Source organism: Juglans microcarpa x Juglans regia, chromosome 7D, assembly GCF_004785595.1.
Source record: "Juglans microcarpa x Juglans regia isolate MS1-56 chromosome 7D, Jm3101_v1.0, whole genome shotgun sequence".
Classification (NCBI taxonomy): domain Eukaryota; kingdom Viridiplantae; phylum Streptophyta; class Magnoliopsida; order Fagales; family Juglandaceae; genus Juglans; species Juglans microcarpa x Juglans regia.
In genome coordinates, this window is record NC_054606.1 from 23,078,950 (window position 1) to 23,096,892 (window position 17,943).

General features: G+C 36.4%; 1 protein-coding gene and 1 pseudogene across 1 annotated transcript in view; both read right to left on the minus strand.

Annotated features, from left to right (window-relative positions):
- The window catches only part of LOC121239285 (putative disease resistance protein RGA3), a 20,527-nt gene extending 9,467 nt beyond the window's left edge, over window positions 1-11,060 (minus strand). The window contains exon 1 of the mRNA XM_041136495.1: window positions 7,867-11,060. Coding sequence (XP_040992429.1) covers window positions 8,067-10,478 — 2,412 coding nt within the window. The 5' untranslated portion in view covers window positions 10,479-11,060 and the 3' untranslated portion in view covers window positions 7,867-8,066. The remainder of the gene's footprint in view (window positions 1-7,866) is intronic.
- LOC121238214 lies at window positions 4,562-7,820 on the minus strand (annotated as a pseudogene).
- Window positions 11,061-17,943: the final 6,883 nt, after the last annotated feature.

The window sequence follows — 17,943 nt, forward strand, 5'->3', positions numbered from 1 at the left end:
TTTCTTGTAATATTTGTTGCATATTTGTCAACCCTGTTGGATGTTTTCACGGTATTCATCCGCCATAAGTGAGGGTTTATTAATAAAATTGATGTACTATCCTTTTCACTTAAAAAATAAAATTAAAAATTAAAATTTACACACACATGCAGTAGATTATTTCTTCATCTTTTCTCTCTTCCCCTTTTTGTCTCTCCCTCCCCTACCCCTGTCGCCTGCAAGCCCCCTCCCTCTCTCTATCTCTCTCTTTATAAGTTGATACGGCCTTTTTAATATTTTAATGGAGAATATCGAGTTTAGCGAAAGAATTTGGAACTTTGAGAACTAGTAAAAATAGAGAGATTGAAAGAGAGAGATAGAGAGGGGCTTGCAGTTGCAGGGGCCGTGGGGTGGGGGGAGGGAAAGGGGGAAGAGATAAACGTCCATCCTCAACTCCCATTATCACCAATTCTCCTACATACGTCAGCCACATTGTGTTTGGCATAGTTGGTTCCATGAACACATGGAAGTACAAAAAACCATACATTGAAGGTTGGTGGCGACCAAACATCATTCGGGAATATCCTTTCCTAGACAATCACCCACGCTGGAGTTCCAACCTTGGCCTTCAACTTCTGCTCCTTTTCGCGTCAATGAAAACATCAATAAACTGAAAGTATACTCGAAAATTATGAGGCCAATTCAAGTTCGAATAGTACGCATAATAATGGATACATTTAGACAGGAAGATGAAGATGTGAGATAGTATGTAATGACGGACATGATATTGTCATATTTGTGGATAACTTAGTTGAGGTTCTAGCCAACTACAACCATTTTAAATTCTATTTTTTTATTATTAAATCTTCACTGGTTGCATATTGCCTTAGGGCTGATTTAGGGATGGATATAAGGCGCACACCACAAAGCACAAGCCGAACCAACTTGATTTTTTCACTCCCCAAAGCATTAGCAATCTTGCAATGGGATAAAAGATAATTAAAGAACTTCCCAATCCAATTCAATAAAAGTTTTGAGAGAACTAAAGGAAAATGAAAAAAAACCATGTGTAGCAATCAAAGAAGAGCGGTGCTACTCTGCCGCCTAAGTAGCGGCACTAAAAGTAGTTAACTAAGTATCAGAATTGTTTAATACAAATATTCAAATAAATTACCTTTAAAAAGTTATATAGTTATCTGTAAACTAAAGTAAAAGGCCGAATACATAGACAAAAGGGAAACAAATCCCATAATCCAAAAGCAACCACATGTCATTCCCTTCACGGAGCAGATCCCTCAGGCTGTTCATCCTCATCTGCATCAAAATCTACGGTACCATAAAACGGTACCGCAGGTAAGTAATAATCCAAAAAACCTACGAGATAAAAGTGCATTAATGCGACCAACATGCATGCATATGATAAAATACGCCTTAGCCTCAAAACATCATTTTTCCCGAAAATGACTATTTTCCAACACACGCCAAAATCCCATTTTGGCCCAAAAATATAATCCATCTTTTTCCCAGAAAATGATTTACACAAAATCCAACTATTTATCAGACAATGTAGGCGGGAATCGCAGGCGAGACTATACCACCATCCCTACCGCGTGCATCATAGGCAGGAATCACAGGCGGGACACAACCACCATCCCTGCTTACCACCATCCTTATCGCGTGCACCGTAGGCGGGAATCACAGACGGGACTCTACCACCATCCCTACTTACCACAATCCCTACAGTTCATTTCCACACAATGAGTACCTATCAGAGCACTGTAGGAGGGAATCACAGGCGGGACTCTACCACCATCCCTGCTTACCACCATCCCTACCGCATGCACCGTAGGCGGGAATCGCAGGCGGGACACAACCATCATCCCTACTTACCACCATCTCTACCGAGTGCACCATAGGCGGGAATCACGGGCGGGACTATACCACCATCCCTGCTTACCACCATCCCTACAGTCGCTTTTCTTTCTCTCACATGACAATCCAGCTTTCAATAAACACATGAACATGAATGCAATTACACGAAAATCCAGTTTCCATTTACAAACATGAACATGCGTGCAAACATGCAATGTACAAGACAAGACATCAATATTCAACAACCAACAAATCCCAATATAAACCAATCACACAAAGATGCTAAAGCAAGAAAGATGGGAGCTAGTGTTATAATAAGAAATGAGAAGTGAGAGGTCATGGCAACTTGTCATGCTCAGAAGCAAAATGTGGTAGAACCAGCTTTAGCAGAGTGTTATGATCTGAGAAAAGCAATGGAATTTTGTAGAGATCTCAATTTTGACAAAGTAATCTTTGAGGGGATGCACAGGTAGTAATAAATGATGTGAACAATCCAGTTGAAGACCTGTCTTTCTATGGCAGTATTATAGAAGAGATGAAGATGGTGCTCAAGGCTGGCAAGGAAGGAAAGTTCAATACTCACATAGAGATACAAATGCAGTAGCTCATAATCTAGCAAAAGCTGCTTTACATTTTGAAGAGGAGAAAGTGTGGATAGAAGAAGCTCTAATGTTTGTCTTAAATAGTTTACAGATTGATAATCTTTGTATTGATCAAACAGTTTATATGAATGAATGAGGAATGGTTTATTTCAATAAAAAAAAAAAATTTGCCAAGGTTTTCATAGCTGTGACAAACTTGTTTGCAGTGGCTTTTGGGAACAAGTACTCTTGTTTGCAGTGGCTTTTGGTAACAAGTAGTACTCCAATTTAATGGTATTTATATGATCAAAACCTTTGATTTCTACTGAAGTGTTGACTCCCATGTGTGGCTATAGTGTCTGCCTCACTTACAGTGGCTGGTGGCCACGCTAACTTCACTAATTAGTAGGGGTGTAAACTGGTCGGTCCAGACCGGAGAAACTAACCTGACCGACCAAATGCATGGTCGGTTTCGGTCCAAACACTACATAAATTTCAGTCTTCGGTCCGGTCCCGGGGTGGAGATTTCTTGGACCGGACCGGTTTACACCCCTACTAATTAGCATTAATATAGATGTGAGTTTTGTTTTTTTGCTTTGGAAAAGTTACATTTACCTGTCTTAATTATAACTACCATTTCATTCCCAGTTTCTAACTTCAATTACAACTGTCAATTCACCCATCAATACAAGTTTCTGTTTTGAGTGGCCCTTTTCATTGAATATTGGCTAGAAGTTTCAGCAATATGAAAAACTATTTAACTATTTTTGGAGTATGAATGAAGTGATACTCTCGTTCTATCACTGAGAGTTATACTATTAAAATTGCTTATCGAAATAATAATTTTGATATAATGAGAACATCACGTTGTTGAGAACATGGTGGTAGTTTAAGATAGTCTAATTTACTCTTCGGCTACTCTCTAATTAAAGGAAAAAGTTTTGGCCCGGGTTTTAGAATTCATTAGAAACTTGATTTCATAAGGAAGAAAAAATAACAGAGAAAAATGATATTAGAACCATTTTTACTTGATGAAAAAAAGGGATGGGGCCTATGATTGATGGGCATCCTACCATCAAAAATTATGCAATATATTTTTAAAGTAAACTGAACGATTTGTTTTGAGTCTAATTTTCTCTATATATAGATGATGGACATAAGCAGTAACACTAACATGATAAGTCTTTATAATAAACATGATTTTAAATTACCCATCTTCCTTTATCTCCTTCAAGGTAAGGATCTAAGTCATATCAGAAAGATGTGGTGATAAGTGCAGCAACAGCCTATTGAATTGTCAACCTAACTCTAGTTTTGGATGATTCACTCAAGCTCCGTTTGTCACTAATTAAGTAAGGCAGGTTAAAAGCATGGCTCCCTATGCTAGGACTACTCAACGATTTTACTGAAAAATGAGACAGAAATTGAAGACAATATAGAGAAACTCTTAAATTGTTTCCCATATTAATGTTGGTTGTCTCAGGAAATTTCCAATTAATAAACGGAAATGTGCAGTTTTCTTCTGCTTTTCCCATGGTTGGTTTACTCAAACCAAAAGATAGCAATGCTCTTATGGCTCCCATACTCCTACTTCTTGGTTTTCTGATATCGAGCCTAGAATTAATTAATAGGTCTACTCTCCCTCTCTCTCTCTCTCTGAATTTATAGTGCATGCACATTTCATAGTCTATTCTTTGGAAACAGTGTCTTGGTTTTGAGATGTGATGATCGAAAAAATCTTTGAACTCTATGGTATTTTCCAGTGATCGAGTTCGGCCATTCACATTAACTCCCCATTGACTCATTTGATAAGTAATTCTAGGCCTGTTGAACTCAAAATTTGAGATCAAGACAAATTTAATTATTTATACATATAAGTCTCTTACCACCCCAGTACTCATGAATTTCGCTTACAATTTGCAGCAAAATTAATGGAGTATAAAATCCTCATTACTCAGAATTATTAGGAAAGGAAACATAGGGGAAGGATATCACTGATGGCACTGATAAATGCCCTGTATGGAAACTATCACATGTAAGCCCTCTTTTATACTATTTCATACATGATGCAGTAGAAGGCGACTTGACCTTAAACCACTTTTATTTATAATAGTGGTTTCAAGAGACTTTTACCACACTCCATTGGGGACTGGTTGGTTGTTGTATTTTACTTTGAAATAAGGGTAGATGTTAGCAAGAATTGGCACTCCAGTGCTAACCAGGAAACCAATGATTGGCTCCATGAATGGCCCTGCATTGGCACTGAAAGCAGCTGCCGATGGAGGATCAAAAACACCTAACAAGTTTGTGTCCACCGCGGTTGAGAACTTGATCTGGTTTTGTAGACCAGCATCTGCAATTGCTTTGTAAACGTTTTGCATTGCTGGAAGAACAAACCGAGCTGCTGCACCGATTGGATTCACTTCGTTTCCAACGGCAATATACTTGAACTTGACATTGGAAGAATAGTCTTTAATGTTCCTCTGGACCCAATCAGTTGCAGCTGAAGGGTCGGCAAGGGCTTTAAGGCTGTCATTAGGGACGCCAACGATGAGTTCTATGTTGGAATCTCTAAGGGGCTCGAGAATTTCTGGATATGGAGAGTAAATGCGCATCTTGCCAATGCTGTGTTTTGCAGAGCCTTACAGCTTCCGACTCAGGTGGTAAGGTGTCTGCATTGCCACTTCCTCCATAGCACACACCTATGGATTGTGCACCTGCAGGTGCACAATGTATTGAGCAATGATTTAAATGAGTTTCAAAGAAGGCAACAATATGTACTGCTATATATTTGTTTTAGTTGTTCGCATTCTTTCTTTTTCTTTCTTTTCTGAACTCCTTAACAACTGATTGTATTATTAATAACATATTTAAATGAGTTTCAAAGAAGGCAACAATATGTACACATGCTACATTTGGTAATCATGGAATAACGCAAGGAGAGAGAGAGAGAGAGAGAGAGAGACCCATATGTTGTAGGCTACACGAAAGCCGAAGTAGCAGCAAAATGGCTGCAATGAAGGGTTTATTCCTCGTTGTATACATAGAAGCCAGAGAGGAGAGGAGAGGGAGGAAATAAGTTAACACTCGGCTTTCAAACAGATCGATTATATTACTATTTATAAGTCAGAAAATTCCTGAGATGACCAACTAGCATGTAGCAAAATGTTCAAGAGTTTGTCTGAATTTTCTTTAATTTCTGTCTTAAGTCGTTGAATAGTCCTAGTCTTGGGAGCCATGCATTCATGCATTTAACCTGCCTGGCCTCAATAAATGATGTAGAAGTTCAATAAACTGAACGATTTGTTTGAGTCTAATTTTCTCTATTTAGATGGAATGATTCCACCCATTTCCTGTGAATGCGACCAACACCCATGGAAGTGAGTTCTTTATATTCTCATGATTTTTAACCAGAACATTCATTTTTTGTAGTTCACTTCAATAATATGGGAAATCTTGCCTTCTACTTTGATCACTTTAAGGTTTCGTAGATCTTGAAAAGTAATTATTGTGAAATACATAATGATTGTTAAAAAATATTGATCTGGTGCAATGATAATTGCAATTCCTTTTTCTTTCACATGCTGGAGGAAGAGACTGCTATGACATTCTATACACGGCTAGTAAAAATGTTACAGAAGTGAAATATAAGCCTAACGGGAAGGATGAAGTAATTGCCTAACTTCAACATCAAATTACTCAGCTTCTTGTATTTTTTGAGTTCTCTTAAAAGTTCAAAATGAACGTTGAGGGTAGAACCAGAAGAGAGAAGAAAGATATTGAAGATTAGTATTTCTTATTCTAATCATAATGCTACTGTCCTTTAACAGGCAGAGAGGTAGAAAATACACATAAATTGTAATCATAAGAAGAATTCCATATGCAACAAATGGTAGTGGCTTAGCAAGTGGATGTTTATATCTATAGATTTCCTCACAAAACAATGTAAAAACTATGAATAGGGAAGATCAACAAACTTTTCAGATGTCAGGGAATCTCTTTCAATAAATTTGCTCAATCTGGGATTGGAGTTATACAGCTCCTCCATCAACCTCATGATTATATCTTGGACCACAATGCCTAAAAGCGACAATCCTTCTTCAAATGACGGCTTTCAACCACAATTCCAAGTTAGCTGACGGCCTGGAAAGTATTGGAGCATCTGGTTTCTCTATTTGTCTCTCATGTTCATCAACTTCCTTACGCCTTGGATGGATTTTTACTTTGGATAAAATTTGCAAATGTCAGGTACCGTTGACTTTGAAGTGGCCAAAACCTGGGTAGGCAACTGCCGAGAGGTGTCTCCCATCCGAAGAAAACCAGAATATTTGTCAAATATCCTCATTTTTTGTGCAAAAGCCAGCTACAAGATCATTGATGGCAAAAAATGTTCTTGGAGAGCATACACAAATAAAGGAGTGCAAAGCAATTGGTCGTATCATCCATCATGTAACTATGATCAACTTCATATACATGTGCTCCAAGATGCAAACAAAATCATCCCTGTAAGTTTAGACATATGAGATAGTCTTGAGAAAAGTTGTATATGTTGCAGAATCAGTAATCAAGACTAAAAAGCACCCAAGTTCAGCAAAAATCAAATTACCATCACTTTCCATGCTAAGAAACATGCAGGCCCTGTTGAAATTGTTGTCGTGAAATTACATAGCCTCAACATTGCGGCCTCCTATATTTCTTCTCTTTGGTCTTCTTCCTCCTTATTATTCTCCTGGATGTGAAGAATCGTGCATATGGTGATATTTCTTATTTGAATGGGAAGAATAAAACAATAAAGAAAGCGAGGTAATCATAACTAAGTTATTTACTTGTAGAAGTCGCAGTGCATTAGATTTTTTAACAAACTCTCAATCCCTCTCCCCTATTTCTTCTTTACTCAAAGTCGTTTTTGCAAATTAAATTTTATAAGTTGAAGGTGAAGAAGGTGGATGCGGCGATAAAGATAAAATTGGAAGAAAAATACCTAGATCAGTCGTATTCCAGTTGAGGATCAAAGTACTCCAGCTCTGGGATGTGAGCAATCTTGGGCCAATCCTCACCTCTGTCTTGTTCGCATCTTTGTAATAAGATGGGGCAATCATGAATTGTCAACACTTTCAAAGTGGTTAGCCTACTCATTGCTTCAGGCAGTGATGTTAAACCAGAGCATGTAGAAATTGCGAATTGCTCAAGTGATGCACAATTGCAGATCCACTCTGGTATAGTCATCAAACTTGAACAATTTGAGATTCGGAGCTGTCGTAGAGTGGTAACATGTTGAAGCCCCAATGGGAGAGACACCAATTTTGGAATACCGACAAACTCCAAAGAGATGAGGCTTTTAAGCTCTTTCCATTGCGTACCGTGCTCATCGTTGCCTAGATCAAGCATAGGACACTAAGCTTCAGTTGTTGAAGTGCAGTGAGATATTGTACACCTTGGGAGAGAGACTTTAATTTAGGGCAGAGGCTTAACTCCAAATACTGGAGAGATATAAGGTTTTTCACTGGAACTGTTTCTGGAGGAAGCAGATGAAAAGGCAATGAAGTCAACATAGGGCAATTCCATATTCTTAAATTTGAAAGACGAGGGAATAGTAAAGCATTCCCCGTCGTATTGACATCCACATTATAAGAATCACTCGTCCTTCACCAATGGTGGCAAATATTTCAATTTCGTACAACCATGTAAACTCAAGTGAACCAGATTTGTGAGTGACAAAAGCCACATCGGAACCCTCACACCCCCATATTCATATATGTTCAGCTTTTTAAGATTTGGGTGAGGTTCAAAGCCTTCCAAGGCCATTTCATCATCTGCATTAACATTTCCTCTTCTCCAACGTAAAGTCAAAACCTGAAGATGTTCTTTCTCTTTTAGATTTGCACCCTTATAGTCTAATGCGATGTCTTCCTCCCGACTTCTCAAACCCGAAATCTCTAATTCTCCTCTTAAGCTATTTAGTCTATTTAGCTCGCTTAACCGGCCACTATCCTTTGGGGCCGAATCAGAGTGGACAACAAACTTAGATAATGTCTGAAGATTTGTCAATTGCCCCAATCCACGCGGCATATAAGTCAAACTCCAACATCCATCATTGTAAAGATGCCTGAGGTTGACTAATTTCGTAATTCCACTAGGCAATTCTTTAATCCCTCTGCAACCAGAGAGTCTTAGTGTATACAAATTTTGCAACCTAGATATGGAATCGGGCAGCTTCTCGATTTTTTGATTCCTAGAAAGATCAAGATCTCTTAAATGCTTCAACTTATATATAGAACTCGGTACTAAATCAAGCTGTCTTCCATGTAAATCCAACACTCGCAAATACTTCAAACTTGAAAAGATTGCTTCACAAGAAGTGCTTGACTCTTGCAAATCCTTCAATTCACCAAGCGAAAGAAGTGTTCGAATCCTTCTGGCTTTAGACGAGGAAGTTGGAATTACAAAGGAAAATTCTATATTGTTGATAACTGATACGTGCCGAGTTTTCTGATCACCAATAATTTTTTCCTTAGATTCTAATTTGGTGATCAATGATCCTGCCACTGACATTGCGAGATCATGCATGAGGTCATGCATTTTACTCGTAATCACGTTTCCCAAATCATCCATTTCAGCTTCTTGAAAGAAGGATCTCCAAAGTAAATCCATGAAATACTCATGACCAACATCTTCAAGACATTCATTTTGATTGGATAGCTTGATAAACCCCTGTGCTATCCATAGATTTATCAATTTTGATTTCTTCATCACGTAATCCTTGGGAAATATACTACAATAAGCAAAGCATTGTTTCAAATGTGATGGAAGTTGATCATAACTCAGCTTAAGAGTTGGTATGATTCTATCTTCTTTTATTTTTTGCAGTTTATTGTTGTTAAAAGAAACCCACTCTGCTTCAGAATTTTCCAAGGACAGTGACCTTCCAATTGTTTTGATGACAAGAGGGACACCTGAACACTTTTCTACAATCTCCATTCCAACTTCCACTTTTCTAGAATTCACTGGCTCTTCTCCGTTCTCAAATGCCACTTTCTTAAATAAACACCATGACTTCTGGCTGTCTAAACCCTGTAAGAAATATGGTTCAATTGTATGGGTAATTTGTGCAACTTTTGGACTTCGTGTAGTTATTAATATTCTACTCCCACTTGCACCACCCATCAACAAATTTTTCAATTTATCCCATTTCTCACTTTCCTCGTTCCAAACATCATCCAACACAAGTAAGTATTTCTTTCCAACAATTTCTTTTCGAAGACCATGCACCAATGTATCCATTTGAACAGTAATGTCTGGTTTCTGTTTTATTGCAGATTCTAGGATTTTTTCAACAACTTTTCTAACATCGAAAGTATCAGAGACGCACACCCACATTTTTAGTTGAAAATGTTTATCTATTTCCTCATCATTAAAGATGAATTGAGCTAGTGTGGTCTTTCCTAATCCTCCGATGCCAGTAATCGGAAGGATTCCTACATTCTCTTTAACATTGGAATCATAAAGAAGTATATCTATGATCTCCTTCTTGTCATCTTCTCTACCAATAACTTCTGCCTCGGGTACAAAGGAATGAGTATCATCCCTCTTCCTTGCCCTGACTCCTATCTCCACAGGGCGTTCCTCCAAGTGGAATTTCCTATCATTTGCGATGGCATCTAACTTCTGTCTAATCGCCTTAATCTTATGGCCCATTTTCAGATTATAGAAAGGCTGGTTTGAGTTGGAGAACGAGATTCGTACCTTTTTTTCCATCTTATCCCGAGTCATCATCTCTCGCAACAGACATTCAGTGGAGAAACCATCCAGCAAGTCATCTGCATCATAAAAGACATCCTTAAGCTTTTCAAGCCAATCTCTAACTTGACGGTTCACTGCACATTGCTCCTCAGCATCAAGAAGCACGGCTTGGATTGTCGAAACGGTGTTCTTGAGCTTCTCAAGCTCATCTGTGACACCCCAAAGCAGTCTGATCTCTTTGAGAGTTTGGGATCCCAAGCTCTCAATGATTCGTGCAGCAACGTCGAAGAGAATGGCTTCTGCCATTTGTTGATGGTGGGTGAAGGAATGGGAAAAACGGCTCTTGAGGAATCACTAAAGGGATAGAAGGAAGATATATTTGCTTTGAATGCGTACAGAGGACAAGGCGCGGGACCAACATTTTATAAGGCCTTGCATGGGAAAGTTCCTATTGGAGAGTACTGACGCGTTAAAGAAATTAGTGATGGACCTACACTACTGTTGAAGAACGCGGTTTAATACAAAGTATGATAGAGAGGGTGTTGGCTGAGACCAATTCAACCACCAATTTCTTTGAAGGTGCCATCTACCATCTTGATGCTCTGCATGTTCTAAGCTTTCTTGTTTTATATTTCTTTGAAGTGTCCTCTTGATGCAATTGGAGAGTACTGACGCTTTAAAGAAATTAGTGATGGACCTACACTACTGTTGAAGAACGCGTTAAAGAAATTAGTTTAATACAAAGTAAGATAGAGAGGGTGTTGGCTGAGACCAATTCAACCACCAATTTCTTTGAAGGTGCCATCTACCATCTTGATGCTCTGCATGTTCTAAGCTTTCTTGTTTTATATTTCTTTGAAGTGTCCTCTTGATGCAATTGGAGAGTACTGACGCTTTAAAGAAATTAGTGATGGACCTAAACTACTGTTGAAGAACGCGTTAAAGAAATTAGTTTAATACAAAGTATGATAGAGAGGGTGTTGGCTGAGACCAATTCAACCAGCAATTTCTTTGAAGGTGCCATCTACCATCTTGATGCTCTGCATGTTCTAAGCTTTCTTGTTTTATATTTCTTTGAAGTGTCCTCTTGATGCAATTGGAGAGTACTGACGCTTTAAAGAAATTAGTGATGGACCTACACTACTGTTGAAGAACGCGTTAAAGAAATTAGTTTAATACAAAGTATGATAGAGAGGGTGTTGGCAGAGACCAATTCAACCAGCAATTTCTTTGAAGTGTCGTAGTCTTGATGCTCTGCATGTTGTAAGCTTTCTTGACGCGTTAAAGAAATTATTGATGGACCTACACTACTGCCAACACCCTCTCTATCATTTTGCATAACATTTTCTTAAGAAGAATGATGATAAAAACCCTTAGCAAGAAAATTAAGTAGAGAGAAAGAGTGATCAATGTTAATCAACTCTGAAAAGGAAGTGCATGTTTTAGTAATCATGTAGATATTTTATATACGTTATTTTCCTGGCTATTTTATTGAGATCATGTAGATATTTTATATATATATATATATAAATTTTTTTTTTTGAAGGATATTTTATATATTGAGATCATCACAGGGATATAAGGAAGATATGTTTGCTTTGAGTTTGAATACAGAGGACAAGCCGGGACCGACATTGAATAAAGCCTTGCATGTGATGGACCTGCAAGGAAAGTGCCTACTATAGAGAGAGAGAGAGAGAGAGAGAGAGAGAGAGAGAGAGAGAGAGTAACCATGCAGGAAAGTGATGGACCTACACAGTACTGCTGCTGAAACTATGACTTGTCATCTACTTTCCAAGGACAATTCCATCCACACGTCTAATACAAAGTTATCCAGTGCACTTTCATTGTTGATAAAGATTTTTTTGGCAACCTTCGGTGGAAAAAACCATTTAGCCCGATTCATTTTCATCCATGTAATTTGGCACCCTTGAGCTTCCTTTTTATTGTTGCACGTGCGAATAAAATGAAGTTTATTGTTTCATCTGCTAGTTAAATTGATGGATACACTCCTTTAAATTTATATAAACTCAAACTTTTTCTCTTTGTTTCTGTTTTGATGGTAGTTGTTAAGGCCTGTTTTGTAATGACATATGGAAAAGGGAGAATGAGTCATTTTCGGCTCACAGTGACTATTTGAGTCTCGATTGGTTTAGATTTGGGCGCACAATGACGGTCTGGAGTGGCAATACATTGCCCATACAGACGTAAGTTGCAGCAAATAGGAGATAAGCACAGCAAGCATAAATGGAGAATAAGATGCACATATTTACATGATTCGATACTGAGTTTATATCTGCGAGTCGTTTAGTTTTTTATTTTTTCTTGTAGAGGATTAGGTTATTAATTATTTTTTTAGTTTTTTGACAGATTGGTTTTTAGATGTTGTAGTAATTACTTCAGCAATGTTGATCAAGAGAACCCCTTCCGCCATTTCTTGATCGATGGTCGGTGAAGGAATGCTAAAACCGGCTCTTGATGAATTGCTATAAGTTAATCTTGCATGTGCATGCAGCTGCATGTTACACGAGAAAAGTCTTGTTACTGTTGAAGATGCTTTTTCTTTACCTTCTTTTTAGAAATTCGTTCAAGTTATCTTTATCACAGTTCAAGATTTTTGCATCGTAGACTTCCTTCTTCTTTTTCTTTTTCTTGTGTCGGCCACAAATCATGCCAAGAATTCTAGTGGCAATCACACCGAACTGGAAATTCAGCAAGTTTCCTTTATCACTTTTCAAGATGTTTTGCATCGTAGTCTTCCCGATTATTATTATTATTATTATTTTCCTTTGCGTCGGCCACAAATCATCCAAGAATAATGGGATTGAGTAATATTAGATATATATATATATATAGTTATAGATTGGGCAATTATCATATTTTATTTTAAAAAAATAAAATTTATTATCAAAAAATTAATTTTTTTATATAAATTTCATATTTATTTATTTTTGTCAAACGATATATACTGTACATGCAAACTCATAAATATTATTAATATATCACCTTTGCTTTTAAAGGAGAAGGAAAGAAATTCATGTATATTTATTTTTTAGTTGCCGTTTGGATAAAAAGTTAGTTGAGATGAGATGAATTGAGATAAAAGTTAAAAGTTGAATAAAATATTGATATAATATTATTTTTTAATATTATTATTATTTTAAAATTTGAAAAATTGAATTATTTATTATATTTTATTTAAAAATTTAAAAAAAATTATAATAATGAGATGAAATAGAACTTATTCAAACTACAGCGGTCGTGTGGCTACTGATTTATAAGGTGGAAGCCAACCAAAATCCCATATATACATTGTAAAATTAATATAGTAATGGTATTAAAAGTAAAAGTGAATGCTAGCTAGTTGTATGCATATATGATTTGTGGGAAGCAAAGGCATTGTCTTGCCATGAGCTGGAGCATGATTCGTGGGAGAGATTGAGGCGTTGATGGCCGTATCTAAACCAGAATTAACTTATAATTGGTAGAGACATACTAATTTTTTTTTTTTTTTAAAAGGAGGACGGAACCTCCGAGATTTATTGATACCCTCATTTTTTGTGAAAGAAAACCGTGATAACATCCAGCCAATCTAAACCAACCCGTGGTAAAATCTAAACGTAAAACATAAAAACTTTACAAAGAGCAAAAAACAAAGCAAAACAGAGCAGGCTAAAGTCTACTACTCCAGACTTACTAATTCCCTTTAATAACCAATTCCTTTTAGCTCCCAATTCTGATACTAGGCAAACCAAGTTTTTCCAAACGTAAAATTCCTCTAAGGTTGGTAGGAATATCTTGAGAAAACCATTGTTGAGTGCAACCCCTCGCTCCCAATCGCGCCAAATAATCTGCCGAGGCGTTTCCTTCTCGATATATATGCGTGACTTGCGAATCTAATTCTCTCAACAACTCCATTAGTTCATCCCAGTAGAGACATACTATTGCTTTGGCCTTTGTAGTTATGATTGGTAGAGACAAACTATGTTGCAATTGATAATTTAATGAGATGAATATTGCAAAATTAGTTGATACGTACGTACATATAAAAAAGAAATTAAAACTGACTAGAATTCAATTTCCTTTTACAACACACGAGGCAAAATTTGATCTAATTACGTATAATTGTATGCACAAAACATTTGTAAGAAATAAATGTAAATAGAACATATATAAGGTCATTTTAGTACTTGTGCTAGCTAGCTAGGATGAAGTGACTTTTGTATTGGTGTGTTTTGGAGCCCCTGTGACAAGAGGCGCGGCAAGCATGTTGCTCAAGAGAGTTCTTTCTCGGAGGAGTACGTTAATGCAACTGGAATTTGTATAACTGAATTCTTGACCTAGTGGATTGAGTCTCTTGATTGGCTAAAGAGGGACGATTTTACCTTTGAGAAATTCTTTAAAAGGATTTCACTTCGTCTCCAAAATCTTGAGTTCAGTTACATATTGCTTAATTTGATTATTTTGAATCTAGGTTTTGCTTTCGCATAGTTACGATATTATCACCTACACCATTCCACGTGTTATTAGTCACGAATTTTGAATTGGTAGGATATATATTTATATTACTATAAAATTCACAATTGAAGTAGTTACTAGTGTGATTACTATTATTCTTCTTATATTGTGAGATAAGATTGGATGAGATGAGATGGATCTTTATTTCCATCTCATCTCATTCCAAAACTTCTCATAATTTATTTTTCAAATATTAAATTTTTAATTTTTTTCATCTGATCATTATAATTTTTTTAAACTTTTAAACAAAGCACAATTAAAAAATAATACAATTTTTTATCTCAAAATAAAAATTATATTGAAACAATTTTTTGACTTATAATATTTTTATTTGATATTTTCTCTCTCATTTTCTAAAACTTCGTAAAATATTTTAACTCAAATCATTTCATTACAGTTTACAAACTATTTCAATACTATTTATCACTAATATCTCATCTCATTACTCAAGCATGCCTTTAAATTCTTACACCACTGATATATCAGGAATTTAATGGTAAGACAAGCTTGAAAATTTGATTTCTTTTTAATCTATGAGCAATGTAAAATACTAAGCTCCACACAGGCTTACAAATATGATATTCTAATATGATATACTAATCAGCATGAAGGCATTCATGATTTTTAAACAGACGTAATCAGGAGAGAGGCTTACAGCAAGAAGTTTAAATACCCAGAGTACATGGTGCATGCAGTAGAATGGAGATGCTCCAGTTGTTTTGTGTGGCTGTGGTGATTAATTAATGACATTTAAGTGTGGGGCCTGTGTTTTGTTGGCATTGATGCAGATCGAGGACATTTGAGCAGAGTAATTAGGAGAGAGAGAGAGAGAGAGAGGGAGAGAGGCTTAATGCTGCGTGCAGTTGAATGGTGATGAATGGCATTTAAGTATTTTGGTCGGATTGATGCAGAGGACATGTGAGTAGTGTAATCAGGAGAGAGGGGCCTGTGTTTTGTTGGCATTGATGCAGATACATGTGAGCAGAGTAAGAAAGAGGATTCCAAGCTGTGGAGTATAAACAGCAAACTGTTTAATAAAAACTTATAATAATTAACACCGACGAAATATCTCTGACAAATTAATATTTAAGTATAGTTTGAATTTAAAGATGAGTTGAAATAAATTATGAATAATAATAAAATAAATTAAAATAATTTATAAATAATAATGAGATAAATTGAGATAAATTATGAATAATAATAAAATAAGTTGTTAGTTGATATGATTTTAACTTTTTTTTGAAATGAAATAGTTGTTATTTATAAATATATTATAATAAGTAATAATAAGTTATTAATTAACTAACTACCTAATTTTTATTTTTTTTTTAATATAGTGAATAATAATATATTCCGGATTACAATTTTTTTGTAACGGGATTTTTTTGTAAAATGTCAAATAAAAATTGATTAATAAAAAATGTTTTAAAAATGATTTTTAATTGTTTCCAAAATCGTTAAATAATACTAATATATATAAAATAATTTTATACATATAATGGTAAATGATAATAAATTATAAAAAATAACATCATTAAATTATAAAATCACTTCTTTTTATTTTTATAATTTTAGCAGTATAAAATTTACATATCGACCAATCATTGCATTAAACTAAATTTACATATATAGCTCATAAAATTAGCAACCATATTTTTTAAACAAATTTGGTACAAACTTCCCCATGTATGGAAATAAGTAATATATTGCCACACCAAATTCAAGTTTGTAATATATTTGAATCTCTAACTACACCCTTATAATCTCAATATTTATTACATACATATCAATGATCACCCTTAGCTTCCCACATACGAATGGCAATGTCATCCCTAATTCCAGCCATAACTCGGGCTGATTCGACAGTCATGTCAGGATGATGTACTGAAGCTGCGGCGTCACTATATGCACGACCGCTTGGACTCAGCTCCCTATTTCTCCAGTCCTCGAACAACCAGTCATTCGGCGTCGTCATTCTAATAAAATTGTGTAACGTACAACATGCAATGATCAGATCCCCTTGCCTCTCGACTTTATACCCAGGCATGAGTCTTAAAATTCTAAATCGTGATTTCAAGACCCCAAATGTACGTTCTATTACGTTACGAATGCATGAATGACGATAATTAAAATAATCCTTATACCCCCTAAATCCCCTCTGACCTTGACGGTCACTTCTATGATATCTCTATCTGGGATAGGGGGCATAAATTCCCGAGTACATGGGTACGCCGAATCGACTAGATAATAATGACCTGTTACATTAACAGAAAAAAAAAATCAGACCCTTATCAACCATTCCCACAGATGTAACAAAATGCATATAAAGAGAAAGAATTTGCAAACAAAAATTATTATAATAATATAAATATTTTTACCATCGAGAGGCATTGGAAATTGGTTGCGGCCCTAACTTAATGCATCGATGAATACGCGTGCATCATGCGAACTTCCCTCCCAACCAGTGTACAGGAATGTGTACTTCATGTCCAAGTCACATATACACAACACGGTTTGGACAACTCGCCCATGTCGGTTGCAATATGCCTCGCGCACCTCTGCAGGTACAACAGCGTCAATCATCGTCCCATCAATTGCACCAATGCATCCTTGCAAACGATGAACCCATCTAGATATGATTGCATACGGTTCAAATAATTTATTAAACAATGACCCAATATAATCAAAATTATAATTAATTATCTACCATAAACAACTTACCTCAAACCAAGGATAACACCTCGGATTGGCTGCGATTGTTGGGTGCACCCCGGATGTGTGAGTTGGGTAAATAAGATGTGTCCCAAGCCTACACAGGGACTGCATAACTTTCTTTACGTGAGAGTTAACACTTTTCGTTGAATGTTGAAATCGCTGCCCCACTCCTCATTGTTCTTCTCCAGCCGCCACTACCGATGTGAACATGCCTAATTGTTCCTCAACGGTCACCCCTTTTCTAGTGTCCTTCAAAAATCTATTTGAACGTAACAAGCTGCATAATGTGCGAAAGGCATCAACCTCCATTCGAAACAACTCGCGAGAATTCGTTGGATTCCCATTCAAAACTTCCAAAATATATTGATGTCCCCGCAGACCGATATTATGTTGTGGTTGTCTAAGATGTTGTTGCGCTTGTCTACCGACCCTCTCAAGAAATGCGAGTGTCTCAAGATCATCAATTGCAAGTTCATCTCCACTACTATCAATCGAACCCACATCAGTAACAATGTCATCTGCATCAAGGTTCATGTTC